This window comes from Oryzias latipes, chromosome 6 (assembly GCF_053564925.1).
Source record: "Oryzias latipes strain Hd-rR chromosome 6, Olatipes_Hd-rR_3.1".
Taxonomy (NCBI): Eukaryota; Metazoa; Chordata; class Actinopteri; order Beloniformes; family Adrianichthyidae; genus Oryzias; species Oryzias latipes.
In genome coordinates this window covers 19,591,837-19,614,646 of record NC_136242.1, presented here as the reverse complement: position 1 = coordinate 19,614,646, position 22,810 = coordinate 19,591,837, and the positions used below count along the sequence as shown (strand labels likewise).

At 40.8% G+C, this 22,810-nt stretch overlaps 1 protein-coding gene across 2 annotated transcripts in view; it reads right to left on the bottom strand.

The window, feature by feature from the left end:
- dennd4a (DENN/MADD domain containing 4A) overlaps positions 1-22,810 on the bottom strand; it is a 26,291-nt gene extending 3,481 nt beyond the window's left edge. Inside the window, exons 1-29 of one of the 2 annotated variants that reach the window (XM_023955783.2) lie at positions 22,562-22,757; positions 17,670-17,994; positions 17,272-17,518; positions 17,117-17,186; positions 16,840-17,009; positions 15,911-16,149; positions 15,734-15,800; positions 15,538-15,596; positions 15,291-15,435; positions 14,849-15,024; positions 14,502-14,602; positions 10,826-11,044; positions 10,222-10,367; positions 9,849-9,869; positions 8,760-8,893; positions 8,320-8,452; positions 7,869-8,075; positions 7,638-7,766; positions 7,387-7,531; positions 6,419-6,541; positions 6,226-6,336; positions 3,727-4,490; positions 3,410-3,632; positions 2,836-2,927; positions 2,572-2,747; positions 1,952-2,339; positions 1,685-1,802; positions 1,309-1,471; positions 1,160-1,224 (exon numbers count right to left, since the gene is read on the bottom strand). In XM_023955783.2, the coding sequence (XP_023811551.1) occupies positions 1,160-1,224; positions 1,309-1,471; positions 1,685-1,802; positions 1,952-2,339; positions 2,572-2,747; positions 2,836-2,927; positions 3,410-3,632; positions 3,727-4,490; positions 6,226-6,336; positions 6,419-6,541; positions 7,387-7,531; positions 7,638-7,766; positions 7,869-8,075; positions 8,320-8,452; positions 8,760-8,893; positions 9,849-9,869; positions 10,222-10,367; positions 10,826-11,044; positions 14,502-14,602; positions 14,849-15,024; positions 15,291-15,435; positions 15,538-15,596; positions 15,734-15,800; positions 15,911-16,149; positions 16,840-17,009; positions 17,117-17,186; positions 17,272-17,518; positions 17,670-17,980 (4,942 nt within the window). In that variant the 5' untranslated portion in view covers positions 17,981-17,994; positions 22,562-22,757. Of the gene's footprint in view, positions 1-1,159; positions 1,225-1,308; positions 1,472-1,684; positions 1,803-1,951; positions 2,340-2,571; positions 2,748-2,835; positions 2,928-3,409; positions 3,633-3,726; positions 4,491-6,225; positions 6,337-6,418; positions 6,542-7,386; positions 7,532-7,637; positions 7,767-7,868; positions 8,076-8,319; positions 8,453-8,759; positions 8,894-9,848; positions 9,870-10,221; positions 10,368-10,825; positions 11,045-14,501; positions 14,603-14,848; positions 15,025-15,290; positions 15,436-15,537; positions 15,597-15,733; positions 15,801-15,910; positions 16,150-16,839; positions 17,010-17,116; positions 17,187-17,271; positions 17,519-17,669; positions 17,995-22,561 lie in introns of both variants that reach the window. The other variant, XM_023955784.2, reaches the window with a different exon arrangement.

The following is a 22,810-nucleotide window of genomic DNA, read 5'->3' as shown; positions in this document are numbered from 1 at the left end:
GCCAGAGCCAGAGCCAGAGCCAGAGCCAGAGCCAGAGCCAGAGCCAGAGCCAGAGCCAGAGCCAGAGCCAGAGCCAGAGCCAGAGCCAGAGCCAGAGCCAGAGCCAGAGCCAGAGCCAGAGCCAGAGCCAGAGCCAGAGCCAGAGCCAGAGCCAGAGCCAGAGCCAGAGCCAGAGCCAGAGCCAGAGCCAGAGCCAGAGCCAGAGCCAGAGCCAGAGCCAGAGCCAGAGCCAGAGCCAGAGCCAGAGCCAGAGCCAGAGCCAGAGCCAGAGCCAGAGCCAGAGCCAGAGCCAGAGCCAGAGCCAGAGCCAGAGCCAGAGCCAGAGCCAGAGCCAGAGCCAGAGCCAGAGCCAGAGCCAGAGCCAGAGCCAGAGCCAAAACAGGATCAGCTGATCAGGTCTGGATTTACCAATCAGTAATGCAGGCAGAGTGGCACAAACAACACTTCACACTGAGTGAGGCTCAGTGCAGTGCTTAAGTATACTGTCAGTGATTGCACATGAACGTCAGGTGTGTGGCATCCAGAAACTCTGGAGACGGTTCCTGCCAGTGACCAGAGGGGGAGACAGAGCTCTGAGTTCTGACAACAACATCTGTCAAATTATCTTTAAAAAATGACCTGATTTGTGTCGTACAAAAAACCAACATCTCCATGAACACAAATCAATCTACAGTAAATGATAAAAAAACAACGCATGTCTTGCAGCAGTCTGGTTAAGTGCATATTCCAACTCCGTGCATTAGTGACTGGTGGCAAACCTCACTGGATTGCGGCAGAGTTCATCAGCAGGCCAAAATTCTTCCACAATATTGAAAGATTAAATTTGAATCCAAAACAATTTCATATTGAAATGTTTAAAGCAGTTCTTTACAACCACTGAAGTAAGAAGTTCAAATTGTTTTTTTTTGTCTTCTTTAGGTTTGCCTAATTTCTGCACATGGAAGGATGTCATGATGTTACATATTAGGATAATCTTCCTCTGATATCATACAGACTAACTTTTTGAGCTGTTCCAGCAATCAAATCCAGGGCGTTTCATTTTTTCAAGAAAAATGTAAACCTTAGGAGGGACAGGAAAACCATTTAACAGCTGAAGCATTCGACATTTGACAAATGAACCAATCAAAGTAAAAAAGAAAGTTAAATAATTTTAACTTACTGATATTAATGTTGTTCTTTCCCAAAGCCACTAAAGACAGGAACAACAAATCTCTATAGAGGCTCCTTTTTGGGACAAAGAACAAAAAATAAATTAGGTTGTTCATCTCAAAACTTCCCACATTAACACATCCATCTTCCCTGTCTGACCTCTGTCTCTTGAATCCCAGCTCAGGCCCCAGCAGCTGGATGATCTGAGTCATGGGTTGATAGACATCGCTCTTCTTAATGCTCCTCACAAAGCTCTGCAGCAGCTCCACAGTGAAGAGCTGACCTTCTTCACAAAGCCCAGAGCGGATCAAGGAGTTGGCACCTGCAAACATGGAAAAATAGGTCACAATCCTGAAAGAAATCCCAAATTAACATTGTTTTTCTTAAAATCTGAATCTGACTATTGATTATACACAATGAAGGGGTTCATGATTGTGCATTTTCTTTGTCTAGATCCTCAATCATATTTATCTTTTGACTCTTCAGTCATAAATTAAGGAACAATCATGAAAAACAAAAATCACAGAGAACTCACAGTGTGTGTTCCACAGCACATAGCACGGCTGAACTTTGTCTCTGTGCAGCTTCAAGTTGTCCCACATAATCCTCACAAGCACCTGCCTACTGTCCTCAGATGAAACACTGGGTAGACTCTAAAGGGGATTAAAAAAATGCAAGATAAATGCATTTTCGCACAAATTGTGTGCTCATTTCACGTTGTGTCCTGTTGACTTTTTGCTTTAACACTAGGAGGAGCTAAAGTCCTTAAAAAAAACAAGAGGAAATGGTCTTAGCTGTTTACCTGGTCTCCACTACTGCAGTGCTGGGATGCCAGGATGAGAGCTGACAGGTTACTAGGCAGCTCCAGCCTTCTGAAGTACCACACAAGGTTCCAGAAGACAATGGGGTGTTGGTCCACAACACTTGGCGAAGAGATTGCCTGGTCACCTTCATTCACCAGCAGGCTTTCAAGCTCCTTCCACAGAACTAGTGGGCTTAGGTAGGGCACAGTCACTAAATCAGAAGCAGATGTTGGGACTGAGGCTGGTGGAGACACGCCAGCACTTCCACTGGTCTCCACCGGGTGTATGGAAGCCACAGATGGCTGAGCTGCCTCAGACATATTGTCCTTTGGACTAAGCGTTGCAGAGATGTCTTCTTCTTTAACAGGATTACTTAGCTTAGAGAACCTGAGGAGAGACAGAATCTGTTAAGGAAAGCCTACAAGGAGGAAAGATTTTAGTTTCTCATTCATATGTGTATGTTTTTTTTTTTAATAGCAGTAGGTAAATCAAGAAAAAAAGATCTACCATGGGAGATCTAAGTTACCAGTGACTAAGGAGAAACAAACTGAAGGAAAGGCAGATACATTATATTGTGACCAGAAACCTAAAAAAATGGTTAAATATGTTTAAATCTTACTTGTTTTGTGGTTTCAAATCTTTAATTTCAGCATTTAGGAAAGGCAAGAAGGCTGTGCCACAGAAAGGACAAGTGCTGTTGAGGTTTGAATCATTTGCCGTCCAGCCCGCCATGATCTCCTCATCATACACCAAACAGTCACATGTCTTACATAGAGAACAACTGGACATCAGCACCTGCAACGACAAAGGAAACATTTTTTTTTTACCCAACAACCTTTAACATCAGTGTCTAATCAGAGATCCTGTGATTTTAGTATCTTACCTCAATGATATAATTAGAGGTTGGCTGGAAGCGGCTTGCATCAGGGGAGGAACTTGGAGTGTGAGGAGTTTTAGAGGGAAGTGCCAAAGCACCTATGTAGGAAACAATCACAATTAGAAACACAGGGCAAAGCAAAAGTTATCATTCTATATCATTTACACTTAAAAAATAAAATGCCCCCTAACACAACTCAAAGTTTTTAGAGTTTAAACTGAATTTTTCAATTTTATTCTATATGAGGCTGCATGTGTACACAAGGGTTATGGCTGGATGTGCCACTCACTAAATCAGCCTGCATGCCAATTGGCCAGGTTTTCTACTTTGTTGTTTCCTGCTCTAAATTTAGACTATCTATTGTTTCTATCTCCACTATCTATTCTTAAATAAAATCAACCCTCCAGTTATAATAAGCACAAAGCCAGCAGGGCTCTAAGAGTTCTCCTTTCACAGAGGCTTTAATCAGAAATGAACAGCAAGCACTTTAAATCAATGTCGCCTGATCTTTTTCCCTTCTGTGTAGCTCAAAACCATCAAAACAATGGGCTTGTAATTTAATAAAAACAGAAACTCTTACCTGAGAAGGAGTTGTGTCTTAACACCCCTGTAGGGCTACTGGGGCTGCCCAGGCTCGGGTGGCAAACCCCAACAGGGCTTATTCTCAGCCGAGACACGCTGCTGTGCTGAGGGGAAGTAAAGCCTTCGGGGTCCAGACTGGATTCGTAGTTCTCTGTCAACGAGGAGCATTCTGCCTCCGCTGAGGTCAGCGAGGAAACACTTAGACGGTCGCAGTTTGCATCCTACAGAGGACACGTGAGACAACCGCTGAAACACTGCTGAGGTTCTTAGAGAAAGCTGTTGAGCAAAGTGTTTGGAAAATCTCACACATCTGACCTGCGTTAATGAAGTCTGCGAGGACAAACGGGAGTAGAGACGACTGGCTTTCTCAGCAACGCCTTTGCCTGCTGATATGACGCTGCTCTTGAAGATGTCCAGAGTTGGGGTGAAGAGAGAGTCCATGGAGAATGAGGAGTTAGAAGGGGAGGGTGATGACGGGGAGACCAAAGAGGAAGGTCTCTCTCTGTCCTTCCTACACACTCCCAGAGGAAGAGATGGCGATGGCCTCAGCCTCTCTTTGGATCTGACAGGCAGAGACAGATGTGTACTAGAGCGGACAAGGGTGGAGGACTGTGGAGAGTGACCAGATAAAGGGGAGCGAAACAGTGGACTTGAAGAGTTCTGCAGGTCTGTACAGGGGGTGCAGCTCCTCAAAGGGCTACTGCTGTTGTTCATGTACGTCTCTATCTCCTCAACAAGGTTGCGGCTGGAGCTGGGCGTGCTGCTGCTGCTGTTTTGATCACACTCGGGCTCTGCCGCCATCTGCGACAGGGGATCCAACTGCACCTCAGAGCCTGTCCTCCTCACCGCAGTGCAGCTGACACTTCTGTCCAGAGCTTTCTGTTTCACTGACTCCACATCTTCTTCTTCTACTCCGTCCAGTCTGTCAGAAGCAGGGGCGTGCTGCTTTGGTGAGTTAAGAAGAGGCACGGTGAGCCTCGTAAATCCCTGTCCTGACAAATCTAGAGATTTGGGCCTCTCTGTCTTTGGCAAAACTCCATATAGATGAGTGTCATTAGAAGCCAGCCTGCTGCCACTGTCTGGAACCATAAGAAAAGATTCAGGTCAGAGAGATGTGTGTGTATACATAAATGAAGGGAAATGGTGGGTTGTATACCATTTCTTTATTGCAGCAATACTTTAGGCTGTTTTTTCCCCCCTTTTTAATGGTGACTCATTTGTAAAGAACATGCATTTGTGAGCCGAGTATGTGAGTTGCCAAGTCCTGTCTGCCAGGCTGAAGACCAGCATGGGGAGCAGGTTTCAGGCTGTGGTGCATGGTTTTTTCACACAAAAAGGCTCCCATTTATAAAATGGATACATTTTTGTTTGTTCAATCTTTAATCATCTAGTTCTACACAGACCAAACTAGTCAACGACGTAATGAAATGGTGTTGGCAGAAGAGAAGTAAGTCAGTATCTGTCTGCCTACTGTTGTATTTTAATTTATTTTTAAATTTATCTTCATATTTTTTTATTATTTATCTTTTTAGTCTTTACCCTTTTACACCTATTCTATACCTTGTTTAGTTTGCACGAAAGCATAAGACACCAAAGCCTGTACTTGGCCAATAAAGCTGATTCTGATTCTGATTTCCGGTCCTGTCAGACCCAAACCGTTCACGGCAGATCGTTGCTCTTATCGAGACTAGGTCTTCTAAAGATTTCTTCCCAGTCCGTCATTTAAAGAGTTTTCTTGTTTCCAGTTGCCTTTTGTTTGCTCAGGATGACTCCTCAATGTACTTTGTTGGCCCCTTTTACAGGCAAATATTATCCAATTAAGACAATTCAGCGTTATTGGATTTGTCTGGACTGAACAAGATTAAGATGATCTGGAATGTTTGGAATGAGTTGGATTATTTCAATTGTAATTATTTTAGCTTTGTTTTATGCTCTGTCATTTTTTTTTCCAGCCGGCCTTAAGAGATCTTGGATGTAAGGCAAGAGTTTCTAAATAAGCAGAATTGAAAAGAATTGAAAAGAATAAACAGGCTTTCCAGTAATACAAGAATAAATTCTGAGAAGCATTGTTTCAACAAAAAATAATCCAATAACAAATCCACAAATGTCTGTATTTTATGCGGAAAAACAATGTTCTGAAAACATCTGTTTTAAAAATACTCAGACTGACAATTATAAGTTGTAAACAACTATAGAAGCATTGAACCTGCATGTTTGGACCTTGGTCTCAAAGTTGATAAAATTAAGTCCTAAATTTTACAGATGAAATTATTCTTTTGAACAACAAATTAAAAGGAAATCTAGACATTTTAGAATAATGAATATCTTGATGCTTCAAAAAATATTAATGAAATAGCATTGAGGAGAGAGGAAAAATATGAAGTTGTGTTGTTCCTCAAAGGAGAAACCCTAAAATTATAACAAATTAAAAATTACTTGAAACTACATTTTAAATGCCGTAAAATGAAATATTATATAAAATAAAACTTTAAGTAAAGTAAATCCATTAAAGGGAACTACTTATCATAAAAACCAGTAAAGCGACTGCTGGGGGAAAAACAATTATATTTTAAAGACATTTTTCCTACTTCACTCAATCATTTGCTTACATAATCTGCTACCAGAAAAATCCAATGCTGACAAACGGCTTAATATACTAGCTAACAAATCAAAGTAAAGTACATCACTCCCACACTGAGATATCTTTCCCTGGCTTTAAAGACAGAGTTAATTTTGCTTTTGCAGGAATGACTCACTCCTGCAGCCATGGTTACAAAAGTGGTAAAATGAGAGGTGTAACCATCTACGACTCACCAGCCCGCCTCAGCATTTTTTCTTCCGCTAAAGCTGTGCCGTCAGTCTCTCTGCTGCAAAACCTCTCCTCTTCTTTGGAAAGAGAATCGTAGCCTTGGTCAGATTGGCCGCCTGAAAAAAAAATAGTTGCATATTTACTTACTCTTTCACTGTATTCAACTGAACCCCATAGAAAACAGTGAGGTCTTCTTACCTGTGCTAAACCCGTCATCACTGGAGTCCATTTTGGTGAAGTCAGTGTCAATGGAGGTGCGCTCAGCAGAGTCGTTTGCACTGTCCATGCTGCCATGACTGACAGTGTCAAGATCACTGCCATCTTTAGGGAGGTAACAGAAAAGTCAGTGGTGAAGAAACAAAATCATACACAGACATAAAAAAGCGGAATAAATCTGTTCTTCACTTCAGAAATTCTCCTAAGTGGCAAAAAGACTGATCTCTTTCAAAAATTACCCCAATAAAAAGCGGAGTAATGAGGCCGCACATCATGCAAACCATGATCCTTCTTTAAAACCCACAGACAGTTTGTCATCGCATTAATGAAAGTCTCTTTGGCTTGTAGACAATTAAGGAGAGTGCCATCATGGGCATCCTGTGTGCCAAGGCTGCTGGGAAAGAAAACCTCTTCACTTTGTTTGATTATCATTATATTAAAGTGTCATTAGGAAAATGCAGACTGGGAACAGTGCATGCTGGAGGAGGCTGCAGTTTGGATTAAAGCCTCAAAGAAGGAAGCACTCTGGCAGGTTCAAACTCAACGAGAACTATTGATGGCAAAAACAACTAACGAGAACATATTTTACATTCTTAACTTGTTTACAATTTCAAGGGTGATTAGGGTTAAGCTCAAAGTAATCAAATTTAAAAAAGGAGTTGGGGGTTTAGATAATTGAAAACAGTTTCATTAGATTCATCTTAATCCATTCAATGTGGTAAAACCTCAGATTTACATATTTTATAGACACTTTTAATTGAGCAATATTAGTTTAAAGGCTAATTAACATACAATGCAACCATGTGTGACAAATAGTAATAAATTGCAGACATTTTTGACCAAAATAACCAATATGTAGCTATTCTCAAACTAAAACTATCACTAAAAGAAACATTGTTGAAGATGCCCTTTTTTTCTTCTTAACAGGATTGAATTTCAGGTGTTCTCACCTGAAAGCTGTGGTTCTCTGTGTGGAGTCCGTCGTTTTCTTCTTGCTTGCTTGAACTGAAGCACACCTAGAAGCACGTTCCTCAGTTTCCCCCAAAGAAAGTAGCCTCCTCTGGTGGTGGAAGGCCACGTGCTCTCCAGCACAGCCTGCGGCACAGACAGCGGTGCAAGACAACACATTGAAAAATGAAGATACGTGGGCAAAGGGGTGGTACCCTGGCGTTTGTTGTTGACATTTATACCGAGCGCTCACCTTGTTGTAGTACCCATAAGTAATAGCGTTGGGCTGAACTCCAGCCTTTTTCATCTCAAAAAGCACCCTCACAGCTAGGACTGGCTGGCTGTACTGACCACACAACTGCAGTAGCACACGGTAACACACCTAAAACAGAAACATTTATTCTTTTTTGTTAAAACTGTCTCTCTTCTTTACCCAATTAAGGCACATTTAAACTCCTGCATTTTTTTCATAATAAAATCTTACCTCATCTGGAGCTTGTAGCTTCTTCTCCTGCATCTTCCTCAGCACATCATAAGCTGTGCGCAGAGCACGCACTTTGGAGTGGCAGTTGCCAACAAATCCTGGCAGGCAGATAAACCACAGACCATAGCAGTGGCGCAGCAGACATTTGGACCACATCTGGGGCACAGATGAATGTGTTTTGGCCATCCTTTGAGCCGATTTGATCTCCTGTGATGTGAAAGATCTCATTAAGAAACAGTTCAGACCTCTGTCAATGCAAGGTTGACATTCAAAACAGACAAAAATGAAGTCGAAGTTCCAAACTAACAAGATGAAAAAAAGGATTAAGTTACCCCATCAGTTCTTACAAGATGTAATGTGAAATGTTGATTACTTAGAAATGTTCTTAATTTAAATAAAAAATGCTCTGGTGTTCTCAGTGAAATCTTTTGTCTTTTCTGTTGAGGCTGACCTGTTGAGAGCGTCTAAAGATGGCAGTTGGGCTGGATGGGCTGCTGTGGCGTGAAGCAGTCCCTGCTGAAGATGGATTTGGTCCCTCCAGTGGCTCCAGGAGCTCAACACTCAGCACAGGGAATCTGGAGTAGCTGCAGGGATAAATATACCATCATCACTTCAAAACAAGCACTGGTAAGACACGTGATGTGTATAACTTTGATCCTCAAAAATCTTAATCTGTAACTTATAAATCCAAAGCTCCTCTGGGTCAAATCAAAAATAATTGCACAGCCCACCATCAAATTTATCAAAAAACGGGAAAATTTATGCTAATCCTTAGCTTCGTGGTCAGCATTTCTGCTTAGCCGCTGTGCAAAGTAAAACAGATTAGCAGAAGAAACACATTCATTGATTTTTTAGACATTGATCTTATCACACTGCCTGCCACTGTGATACCTATAGCGCAGGGGATACTCTTCTCCATGAGGTAGAGGAGGCAGCTCTGGAGGGTTGACGTAGACCGTGTGTTCACTGCCATGAGATTCATCCAACTCAATTAGCCGGGTGTCCTCTGGTCGCTCACCGTCCATCTGATTTGCAAAAGAAAAGCACATTTGAGATTTTTTTTTCTGCTTTGCTATTAAGCTTCATGCATAAACTCTCCAAAGTGTAGCTCTAAGAGCCTTGGACCAAATAAGGGTCAGTGGGAGCATAAATCAGGACGATGGCTCTTGTCCAAAAGCCACTTATCTAAAGCAAAGGGCCACAGGGAATTCTTTATCCTATTAAGCCTCCAAATTGAAGTTAAACTAAGCTGAGGTGAACTGGACAAATTTGATGCCATGTCTAAAGATGTTAAACTGTTTGAGTACACTGCAGCAAGACAAAAATTTACAACACTCCTGCAGCAACAGAAAGGACTCATATTTGGTTCAAACATGGGGGGGATTTCCTGATCTTTAAAGCAAGCTTATCTCAGGTCTCTGCTTCAGAAAATGTGACTATTGTGACAGCAGCTACACTATCCGTGCTGGCTTAATGGAATTTTTTCAGTCAAGATGAATGGATGATTCATTCAGCTGGTCCTGACCTATCTATCCTCACTACTATTCTGCTCAGCACTTGTTGTCCTTCCTTTTGCACTCGAGAGCTCTTTCTCAATCGCTTATTTGTTGTCCACCTCAGCAGCAGTGTTCTGAATGAACCAATGCTTCCACTTCTCGATAATAACGACAGCGGTCATTGACAAAGACGTCCCTACTGTTCTGACAGGATGTAAATGTGACTTCCTGATTGCACAAGTTTGCAAGCACAGAGCTTTTTTTTGCCTTTTTAATGAGAAGTGGGGGAAGGTTGATCTTTTTGTTCAAAACAAGGCACGCAGACAAGATCTATTTTTTAAATCGAAAAAAAAGAAGCTTTTTTCTGAAGTACAATTTTAGAACAAACAAAAAATAAATGCATCGTTTTATTAACTAATTAATTCAAAAAGCAACATTTATGTGCAAATGCAGACTAATAAAAACACAGGTTCAAGTGTCTTACCTTGCCTCCAGTGGTAAATAACTAAAAGGCGAGAGCCATGGCGACAAGCAAAGGTGAAAAGAGTAAAGAAAAAAGCAGAAAAACATTCTCAGAGAGCAGACAAGAAAAGCTTGAAATAGTAAGAGAGAAAAGCGTCTTCACGTGGCCGGTTATTGAATACCGGTAAATTAAAGAGTGATTCACCCTCTTTCTGTCTTTTTTTTTTCATTTTTCTTTTTTTACTAAAACCAATGGCTTGTCAATGAGAAACACTATAATTAATCTCAACCTGTACAGATTCATGTTTTCATTTATAAAAGGTTCTGCAAAAATTCACATCTGCAACACAAACACACAGGAAAATCTTTAATATAGAGAACCCCTTAGAGCTTACCTTATCAACGCACTCATCAAAGAAGGCCAGGCTGGCATCCTTATCACTGACAAAGGAGCATTCTTCAATGAAACGACTGAACATTTGAGTTTTGGTCATGAGGGAGTAAAACCTCTGATGTGAGCGGTCTCTGCTCTTCAGGAAGCCTGTAAAGAAAAGAAAAGTCATTTAATGACAAACTTCAGAGTCCAGAATAAGTATTAGGGTCATAATTTACAAATGTCAGACTTTTACTTATCAGGCTGTGAAATTTCACAAAGCAAAGATGTACACCAAGCCAACGCTTCAGGAAGCAAACAGCATGGGATTGAAGAAACAATTTTCAGCTGTTCCACTTGAATGGGAGCATCCAGATGCGCCGGGACATTATGCTATGAATTATACAGCCTCTTGGACCCACTCATCTGAGCTGAGGCTTATGTTAAATCACTAGCTGTTATATAGGATACATTTTAGGCTTACAACTGAACTCAAGGCTCGATTCTCTAATCCACACACTGAAAACCTAGAAGGATGGATTTAATAATGACCACTTTTTTTTCTAAACCAACTGTGTTTTCTGGACTTTGTTGAATCTGTTTACCAGACTGAGAATAAAGATTACCTTGGAGGTCAAAAAGTGAGCTGACATCAGTGGTTTTCTCGGATGGAGCTTGGGTGATTGGCTGGAGGTATGAACGGTAACCCCGCAGGATTGCTGCCATTAACCGGAGGAAGGCTTCCTGAATCTCCAACTCTAGAGTGTGGAGGCTTTTTCCACCGTAGAGCTCATCGTCAGTCACCGCGTGGTTCATCTGCACGTCATCACGATTTACCTGACCACCTGAGAGGACAAAAGAGAACACCATATGGATACAAAAACAACCGGAACACATTAAGTTTAATATTACTAAGTGGAGGAGCCACAAAGATAAACCGCCTTGGTTGCTTAAAGACCCACTCCAGCAACAGTGAGGGGAAGGGGGGGTGGGGTTGCTCCACGGCAACGGCCCGCTTCCAACCCAGAGGCAAATTTCCAATGAACTAAAAATAATCATAATCAAAAGACAACTGGGAAACCTTTCAAAATATCTCAGTGGTATTTTTCACACCACTTAACTCCAAAAGTGCCAAACAGTTTGAAGCTAATAATGTACTTATAAATACAACAAAAAATACACTTTTTCAGCTTCTTTTATTGTATTGGAGCAAGCATGAAAGCACATCACTGGTTAGTTAAGCTATTTGAGTTCAAAGTTTTTGAAAGAAATTATCTTTAGAGAGACTAACCTGAACACATTTCCAGGCCATAAACCCTGCTGAAGTATTACTTGAATTCTGACTTGAGTTAAGTTTTCACAAACAATCCATGAAATGAATTACATTAATTTCATTTTTGTGTTATAAATGACGAATATGATGCTACATTGAGCTGAAAATCTGACATATTGAATCAAACAGTGTGAGCCTTACGTGTGGTGATACGAAGCCCATCGAGACGACTGTTGTTGTGAATTTGGGCTATACAAATAAAATTGAATTGAATTGAATTGGTAAATGATGTCTATGTGTATAGTTGATGTGGCAGAAATCCATTGTCAGACCTTGTGCCAGCACATTCTGTTATGAACCCTGCTAGGATATACAGAGCCTGAGAAGAAATGAGTAGAATTCAAACAACAAGCTGACAAAGGGCAAGCTGAAATCATATTTTCCACAAGCCCCTACTCACTTCACACCCATGAGATAACTCCTATTTGTCTGCCTTCGCTGGACTCGCACCAGAAAATTGCTGTATCTGCTGTCAGAGCAGTAATCTGCCATGCAAACAGGAGAAGAGGACATTCATGATTTGACGGACTATTTTTTATTAAACAAAATTCCAGTGACACTGTCAGCGCCTAATCAACACTGAAAACCAAAAAAACCTTAAGTTACTTCTCCCGGTTCTCCGAGAAGACGCCACGCCATGTGATTTATTGATACTTAAGCATACGTAATGACCTGAAATGTGTTGGTAAGGCATTGATATCAGATGAAAAGTTATGAACCGGATAATGATAAATCATGTAATAAAATGGTTACGGTAGAACAGGGGTGGCATCATATAAGTTCGCTTCCTTCCACTCCCTTTCAAACAATCTTTGATTTAATATCTAATTATACTAAGTTTGACACGACTTTGAATGACTGTATGAATGCTTATTGCATTGTTTTCTGCATTATTCTTTGATTTCTTGAAATAAACCATTAAAAAAAAATGGTTAAAGTTCCATTAGTCCACCATTGACTGTATATGAGAATTAGATTGAGTGACCCCGCCCTTCTCCTGTTCCAAATATCCTATAAACTTGGATTGCAATATAAACAGCTATCACTCATTCATCATGTTTGTTAGAATAGTCATTTTTGCTCTGCTACCTTCTATTTAACATGTTCTTGCTTATCCATTTTTTTCATATTTTTGCTGTAGTGCAAGTTATTCAACTTATAAACTTGAATAATCAGTTGCCTCCATGAAAGTATGTAGTTTTGCATCAAACGTTCGAAGCATTTGATCAACATCCAAAGCCTGCTTTTAGTGGAAGGGGTGTGGTCTTCTAGTCAGACCGACTCAGACCAATCACTGCTTACTGATGTTTTCTGGTTCCAACGTGACGACAGCTGTATAAAAATGAAAAATGAATTTATTTCATTTTGTTGGAACTGGAAGCAATTCATTTTCTATGGGTGATGTCACACCCACTCAGTCCGGTTGACATATACAGTCAATGGTTGCCAAACACCCAGGCATGTCAAATGTTCTTCACAGTTGACCCATTACTGGGAGAAGTGGTGAATTTGATCCAATGAATTGATCCCCAATCCAACCCAACCCCTTAATGCTAATAGTCAAGCTGGAAGGTCCCATTTTCTATCGTGTAAACCAACTGTGGGTATTAAACAGCAACCTCACAGGCTAAGGACAGACACTCTACCACGAGGCCACTAAGCTGGTTTAGCTTTGAACTTATGCTTTTCACATAAATAAAATAATTTTGTCTTCAGGGGTTTTTCACCTTTTCATTTTTTTCATCAGTTTGAAGCAAAAACATTTTTTTCCTAAATTCTTGCAACAATCCTCAAAAAATTCATTTCAGCAACATTGAATGAGTTGCAGCCCATGAACGATTATGCGAGTATGGTTAAGTTTGATCAGCTGATCAGTGCAAACATCTAAGTGCTGAAGCTCACCGGCAGAAGCTGTGACTTCGCTCTCTTATATTCTTATTAGATCATTTCTCACTTGATGCTTTCTTTCTACATTTTAACACACTGCTTACATACAGACATAGATCCACCCACACGCATTCACACTTTGACAACCAATACCTAGTTACTTAAATCCACTTGGTTCTGAACAATCTGCACATAAGCTAATTCAATCTTTTAAAAAAGGCTTTTTCAACTGATCGCTGGTAAAGGCAAATTGATTCACAGCTTTTGCTGTTTTTCTCCTAGTTGCTGATATGTTCTCAGTTAATCTTGGGGTTAGATTGGTAGTATTAGTGGTTTAAGTTTGATCGCAAGTTAATAGTTCTTTTCCTAATAGTTATTCATTTAATACTTGTTTGCAATTAAATGAGTAAACATGAAAACCGGTCTCTGTCAAAGTTTAAATAGATCTTCAATCTGTCTGCACAATGAGTTGAAATCTGAGTAAGAGACAAAAGCATCCTCTGGGGAAATTTATAATTGAGGTCTAAATGGTCTGGATGGTAGAGGTCAGGTTGACAAGACGGCAACCCATGACACTCTTCTCATCACTCCTGCACTCTGATGGAAGATTTAGGGGTTTTTTTTAATGAGGAAGAAGACTCAACTCCTTAAGTGACCCAAAAACCTGTCAGTATGAGTAAGTGCTGAGTCCTTATCTTGACATAGCAGTAAATATCCATAAAGAAACAAGGGCAAGAAAAAAAAAAGTAGCCGCCAAAATAGGCAAAGGGTAACACAGCAACCAACTCAGTTCCTTCTTTTGTTTCTTCTTCATCTTTTGTTTATTGTTGGACCCTACAACTAACTCTGTCATGGTTACGGTAAGTCTCATGGGTCTGGTTTCAGGCAAAAAGGTGGGTAGTTCCTGTAAACATAGGTGCCACCTATAGCCCACCCAAAGAGCACATGACATAGCAACAATCGCAAAATATTCTCTGAAACTGAAGGTTGATGCAGTTTTTCTGTGAAGAAATGTGTATATGCTGACTCATACAGCCAAACTAAATTATACAGGTAACCATTTGGAAGTGAATCTCACTCACCTTCTATCAGCTGTTGATAGAGCTTACTCAAGGTATTCAGAAGATACTTGCAAGCTCTTCTGGGCAGGATTTTCCATGTTAAAGCCTTTTTGTCTTCTTTCCTGAAAGCACACCATATGGATTTCATCACAAGGGAGGACAGGGGAGATGCAATGACAGAGAAAATATATGGCAGATTTACTGATATCACCACTGACACCTTCATGTTTTCATTAGACTGTTAAAGCTAACGTGGGAGCAAAAGTGTGCTGCGTACAGTTAAAATATTTCACATTCCAGCCAAAACTCGTCAGATTAAACTCCACACTGGACGTCTAGCACAAGCTTTGGGGTCAAACGCTTCTTACTGGGAGATGGTGTTGGTGTCCAAATCCACACAGCTGATGTCAGCTGGAGGCACATAAAGGTCAAAGTATCGGGAGTCCAGACCCACAATGAAGGGGCACGGCGCACTGAGCACGTCAGCCAGGGCCAGCGGACAAAGAGGGATGTAAGGGCATGGCCAGTGAAAAGGAAAGATCATCTGAAAGGCAAAAATGAACATCAGTGCAACAATATGTAAAAATCAATGCAGAGATTTTACGTTTTGTTCTGATTTGATTTCCCCCAACATATTGATGTGTAGCCCATATGAGAAAGTATCTCTCAAAGGGAACTGTTAAAGTATATTTGATTTGATTACAACTACAATAATTGGATAAAGCTACAGCCCTGAATCTTGCTTTCATCCATGAAGACCACCTTCTTGAGGTCCATTTTCATCAAAAAGGGAAATAAAAAAGGACTTACAGACACAAGGGCCTCTGTAACACTAGTGAGCACAGCAGGACGCAAGGAATGAACCAGGATCTTGTGCTCTGTGACAGCCAGAACGAGCAGTGTAGCTGCATTCTTTGGGCCAAGATTTAGCAGTAATGTGGAGAGACTGCCACCACTGCCACACAAAAAAGCATAAATAAGGATATAATATTGTAAAAGTGTCAAAGATAGACATATTTTCAAAGTAAATTGTGTCTATTTGTTGGTGTTTGCCTACCTAAGAGGCAGGGGGGAGGACACTGGTTGGCTCAGTATCAAGCTGTCATGTGGAGACAGCTGTGGAAGACAAACAGGAGATTTTAGGGTGATTTTCCGACAGCGGACCGGCAACCAAGCCTGCAGTTTCCTTGAATTTAACACTGTCAAATAAAAAAAAGCAGATTGTACCCTTACAGATCAAATTCAAGGCATACCTGCACGAGGATGCGGGGCCTCTGAGTGGATGGAAATGGGACATTTTGCATGAAGTGTGAGACATGCCTGTGAAAAAAAAATTAGAAAAACAAACCAAAAAAAAGTTTAAAATTTCGCATGCAACTCATTCAAAAATAGGTTTTTATTATTTGAGTACATCAGTAAAAGTTGCTCACTTTTCAATGGGTACAGCGTGGGGTCCAGAGATGGAATATCGGTACAGGAAAGTGAGGAAACTTCTGAAGGAGTCAAAGAATGGCCAATGGGAAAGTAAGCAGATGCTCTTGTTGCTGTAAAAAGTTTTTGTTTCATCATTTCCAAAATCAGAGCTTGTCAAACCAAGCTGTGAGCGCTGACGATCAGTGAGGCTCTCTTCTGGGTGCGGCTCATAAAACTGGATCGCTGCCCCATATACCTGCAGACAAAACAATAGAAATGAGGAATTAGTAACATTAAGAGGCCAAAGTATGTAAGAAATTAAAATTCAAAGGTCATTGAAAAGACTACACTAAAATACATCATTGTTGGATCTTCATAAAAGTGTGCTCAGCATAATAACTAAGTCTGGCTTTTGAAGATCCTTCTCTTAAATACATGAACAAATCAGTTCAGGCATGAAGTGCTGGGAGACTAGCCTGAAGACAAGAGATTGCAGGGAAGAATGAGCACTCAGGCATTCAAACCAGCACACAAGCCTAAGTGGCGCACAGGCCATCCATTATTCAGAAGATCAGAAGATGAGCAACACTGGAAATAAATAGATAAAAGTTTGATGCTGCATTGCTTTCAAAGGCTAACGCCCTTTCGGGATTCCATACAAAGCCTTTATAGCATTTATGATTCACGTCATTTTTTAAATAGATTACGATTATCTTTCACCCTCAGAAACACAACAACGAAACCCATCAGGATTCCTGCTGCATTGTGAGAGGCAGGCACAATGATAAAGAGCCCAACTCCAATGAGGTAATTATGACAGAATGTGTGTTTTATAAGACAGAACTCCTCCTTGTCTAATGGTGAATGCAGGATTGTAGTGTTACACAAGTTTAGCAGAGACATGCAGCATATGATAACACAAATGTGAGCAGTAAGGGGGTTTCACCTTTTCTCCTGAGGCCCCCGTTAGTACGAATGTAGAAAAAACTGGTAAGGAGTGTTTGGTGTGAGTGGGCCATCGCTCAATCATCGCCCCCATGGGGAGGCAGAACATAGGCACAGACTCCGGCAGGGGGAAGGACTCGTAGTCCTCCTCGGGGTACCTACACAACAGACCTAGGCACAACACAATAAAACAAGTTAACATAAAATCTCAGATCTGAAAAAAGCTTCATTTTTGCTTTCTGGAAAAACATTTGTTAACAAGCTGCTCTCTAGTTTACCTGCTTTGTATGCAATTGCATTCGCTTTAGCCAGAGATTTCTTGTAACAAAGGTAGATAGAGGATCCCCACTAGAACAAAGAAACACACATATCATGAAGGCTTTCGAGAAAGGCTCACTCAAAGTGTGCATTAGGTGTTAAGGACTTGTCTCACCATGCTGCTGTTGAGGTTCTTGTCCACCTTGCAGAAGGTGTGAGGGGGTGTCTCCCCTTTTCCTGGTATGATGACGCAGACATCGGTGACGGCCAGTGAAGTGTGAGGCTGGCTCTTCGGAGAGCGGCGGTAGGTGATGTATATGCGCTGGGAGGACGAGCTGCTTATGTTGGCAGGGCGACCCGAGGGTGTGGTTTGGACAATGTGACATCCTGGTTTCAATTTTTCCTTCCACTCATACAGAACCCTGCAACCCAGTTCAAGCCAGAGCGCCATTTTATGTTTGCGAAAACCTCATGTAAGGCTTCAGAGTGCATTAAAGGCCAGATTACCATGGCACAGCAGTGATTAGCGGTGCATGGTCAGTAAAAGGTCAGCAAGTAAGGATTAGTTCTTACCCAAGATCTGTCAGTGGAGGCTTATCTCTGCCTCGCTTGAAGCACAAGAAGACCTGAGGACCCCTGAGGCTGGCTCCATTGAGCTCTGCGGAAAGCCCTGTGGGGGTGGTCTCTACGCAGGTGAAACCTGCAGGCACCTCCTCACCCAGGGAGCGTATCACCACAGCAACGTCGGTGATGGGGGCTTTGGGTTTAACAGATCTGGCACCGGCATCATCAAAGTGGAGATCATCCTCAAGGGGCTTGGGCGAGTCGGGGAGGCCAGCAACCACGAAGTAGTCAGCTACACGAGGAGCTTTATCCTCCATCATATCCCATTCCCACTCTGCAGGACGGTGTAAAGAGAGGAGGAGGGCAGTGAGGGGGGTTGATTAGTCTTTGTAAAATATGTTTCTGAGATTACAAGACAAAGAAAAACAAGGAGCTTGTCATCCTGAAGGAACTGGACTGAGCAGCACATGTTTCACATTTTCTCCCCAAACTCATGCTGTTTGTCAAAAGTGCAGCATGAAAGCCCTTGCGCTGAGATCTACTGCAGTATGTAAATCTCCCACACAACCTACATTACACATACATGGTAAAGCAGCAAAAATACCTTGTAATGAGAGCATCTGGAAGTGTTTAACATGGATTCCTGTCTGCACAAACACAATATTTCACCGAGAAATATGGAAACATTTACAACCAATGACCTTGTTACAGTATGCCATGTCCCATTATGTAAAATCAAACCCCTGCCTTTAAAAGAAAAAGCAGGAGAAAAAAAAGAAATCCCTTGTATAGCATTTAGAAAAGAGCACCACAGCAAACAAAGCAGTTCCCCCCTGACACTAAAATGATGTTCAGACAGCATTTATACTGGACTTAACAATGATGTGGTGGATGAAAGAAATGGTGGGAGCGGCTTTGAAGTTATCTCGTCTTCTTTTTTCTTCTTTACTCCCCCTTAAAGTCCTGCGAGCGCTGTGCCGTCTTCTGCTACTTCAGCTGAAGAGATAGTTTTATCCCTTTCAACATTTCCTCTGCATTCAGCTCCTCATTATTTCCACTGCTGTGCGACATGAGGGTGAAGTGTTCTCCTCCTTTGTGCAGCATGTGCCACTGTCAAAACCTGGCCATCACTTAAAGACTTTGGTGTGCAATCATTTTTATTGCAAAGGTGTCACACACCTCAGTGTGTTAAATTAGTAGTCGACCACATGTGAGTAGCAGACACAGCTGTGTGAAAAACATCTGCTGATTGGATGGCCAGCAGGGAAGCATTAGGTCTAAGACTTTTCACTAGGAAACAACTACAGATTCAAACTCAGAATATCCCCAGCTCTGAGGGTGAACACTCTAACACTTGGCCACAGAGCAGACAGACAAAACCGATCCTTCTCTGTGTTGTTCTTGATGAGGACAGATGAGTAAACATCCCTTACAGAGTTTTAGGATGATAAACCGACTGAGGTAAAGACATGCAAACATTTGGGCACTCCGTTTTAGTAACATTTATTTAAACATTTTGGCCTCTCAGACATCAAACTGCCCTTTAGTGTAAGCATTTGACAAACAGATTTGTACTAAAGTAACCACAAAAATTAAAAACACTTTGCTCTCATAAAATTACTAAAGAGATCTTGGTACATATATGAATTTGTATGCACATTCAGGACTTTTTAGTCCACAGTCCAACACTGAACACATCTGTAAATTGGTGGGGTTTCATGAAGGAAATCAAACTACCGGTACCTGATATTCGTGTCATAATAATAAGTCTATGGCAAAAATAAATCAGCCCCATCAATCCAGTACGTTTTACTTCTCGTTTCATAAGCCTGTTTACTCTGAATAGCGGAAAGAGGGCTTTCATAAATTCTGACTCATCAGTGGTTGCTCTATGCCTTACAGCCAGCGTCTCCTTTTCTCTCATGTCCAGTGTTTCCTCAGTAGTTTAGAAATATTTCTTTTGATGCGAACATTTACTCAAAGAGGTGCTGAACCTTAAGATGACACAGCAAGACAGGGAGTTTCGCTGTGTTGTCACTTCCTTCAATAGTTCATCAAACTATAAATGCAGAATTTTGGATTTTTATCATTACAGCAAATGTTATTCATTGCAATTAGTCCAAATATAGGCAATTTGTTGTGTTAAATAAAATCAACTCAAATATTGTCTCATGAGTTGATGTGTTAACATCACTAAACAAAGAAAGAAAACAAAGAAATTACAAATTCAATCTGTAAAGATCATCTCTAAACCAGAGTGAGGCCTGAAAGTGCCTCATGCCCCATTTGAAATGTGGGAAGAAACTGAGTTAATTGTCTTATTCCAGTAACAGTCCCTTCAATATTTCTTTAAATTGTTCTTTATGGTGCTAAAAATACTTTTTAGAAACATAAAATAAAATTTTAAACTGATATGTGGGCTTCTTGCAACACTGAACCATAAAAAGATATGATTGGCTTGTGGCAAAAGCTGCATAACTTCAGTAAAGCTACCAGAAATTTTTTTTTTCATGAAAAAAGTCAATTGTTGTGTCCAGAAATCTACATTTTGCTTCACTCTAACACAGATAAAATTAAGAGCAAGAAAAACAGATACAGAAAAACCAGATGTTTTCACTTTTTGAGACAATGTTGAGGTGAAGGGAAAAACATTCATGCAATAGACAGCTGCTAATCAGTAGGTTATCATCTGCTTTTTGGTTTGTTTACAGTAAGGTAAATATTGGGGCCAAATATTATAAAATTCTTTATCAAACTCAACATTTTTTCCTCTTCAAACTACAGCTTCACCGCAATTAGTTGTTAAAAAGATGGTGATGCAACACAGTGCTAAGAATTATGACACTAAAGAATCTGCAAAAAGGTACATTTTGCAACCCCTACATTTGATTTGCATTCTTTGTAGAATTGTCCCTTTTTATAATGTTCAGATTATCTAACTTTTTGAAATATTTATTTTTGATTTTTTACATAATCCCACTAATTTATGAAAGACACTGCTTAACCACCATAACAAAATCTCATCTTGTTATTTATGAACATACAAACCGCCTAATAGACCACAACAATGATTTTTAATTCAATGATCTACGATTATTCTGTTCAGTAAATCCGCCTCTCAGATGTGACATAACACTCAACCCAATTTATAAATATACCTGCTTTTACAGCAGCGGTTTGATGCGGGGAGCTCAGCATGTAGTCTTTGCCATCACAGATGTGTCATTTAACAGTTGAAAGGGTTTAGATTAAATATAGAAATAATCTTAACTTCCAACTACATCAACATCCACCTATTCAAAGCCTTCATCAGGAAGCTCCTTCCTGAAACCGTGTTAGCCTCACCATGGCAACATAAGAACTAAGCGCTGAATGTTGAGCATTTTGGATCTACAAGCATTAACACTCTTCTAAAAAAAAGGAGAAAAATCAACACAATTGAGTCATTAAAAGGGTTTTCACCCATTTTGTCTTCTTAAAAAAAACAAAAACAGAATTTGGTTCTGAATTATTGTTGTATACAATGCTGGGCAATCCCTTGTTTTCTCAAGAAGTCACTGACTCACGGTCTGTCCCGGAAATGCATTTTTTTTCACGACACTACAAATAAGGACATGGAAGATAGGCCTATCCTCTTTTTGTCAACCAACTTCTCCATTCACATCCAGTGCTGGCCGGGTTTTTATTAGTCATCTCCAACTTTTAACTCAGCAGTCATTTGCGTCAAACTGTTCCAATGTTTCAGTTCTATTCCCATCTCAAGAAAGAAATCTTTAAAAAATGCATTTTAGTTTTGCCTTTCCTACCTTTTCAAATACTGAGAGAAATTGGTTAACAAAGTGGACATTTTATAATTTTATATTATGGTATAAGCTTCTTTTTGACCATTTATTATCACCAGAGTAACACAAGTAATTTTGTTATGATAGGTGTGACTTTTGCTCTCAGCTGTGGTGTATCTGTGGTATAAGAGACAGACGCTGGCGGCTGGACAGCCAAGCTGTTCAGGGATTAGGTGGGTGTGCAGGGCAAGGGGGTGGGAGGGTGCTGATCAGGGAGGGGAACCACAGTTATTTCACTCAACATGTATTTTTCTGACGAAAACCCCTGATTTGCCGTTGACATAATGTTTGACAGGAGGGGATTCCAGATCCCAGCCCATTTAACGAGCAGACCACACACACACACACACACACACACACAAACACACACACACACACACACACACACACACACACACACACACACACACACACACACACACACACACACACACACACACACACACACACACACACACACACACACACACACACACACACACACACATACAGAGAGAGAGAGAGAGAGAGACGCCGGAGGATAAACAACAGCATTTTAGAGATGGTGCTGGAAAACTCTGACGGGACCAAAAGGGATAAGCCTGTAAAGCCTCGATCACGTGAACAGAAACATTTGCTTTAAACCTAAACCAAACACATAGTGATTTAAATAAATTTAAAAAAATAAAACAGGACCACAAAGCCATTATTGTGGGTGGTGGTGGGTGGGGGTACTTTGTTTTACCCCCACATCTGTAGAGGCCATCTTACGGAGCATCTAGGATGCAATAACACCAGCGTCCGTACGGCAAACCCCAGAGAGACAAATGCTCTTTAAAATAATAATAATGATAATAAATCAAAAATATTCTTAAAGATTCTTCAGATGCAAATAATTGCACGACGATAATAATGCCAGCAGCTTCAACCGACCCAACCCAGCAACGAAGGAGGACCGGAATGATCATGGCTCCGTTTCATTTACAATGCGTGCCAAACTGAGTATTAAAAAAAACCTTATTTAGACTAAACGTCCACGGATCGACTGCCTTCAACCTCAGTATAAAAATCTGTACTTACATCACCACGATGAGAGGGTGGTCTGTTACAAGGAGCGTCCAAATAAAACTCAAATGTCTCTTGGTTTCGTCCACTCTTATGTTAATCTGTCTACAGCTGCAAATGTATTTATTTATTATATATTTTTTCACTTATTCTCCCCCTCAAAAAAATCAATCTAAAGGACAAGCCGTGCTTGGCTGACGGGATTTAAACCACGGTGTAGTCCTGAGCAGCGCTTTATGCAGACCTGCTCTGCCCACGTGACTC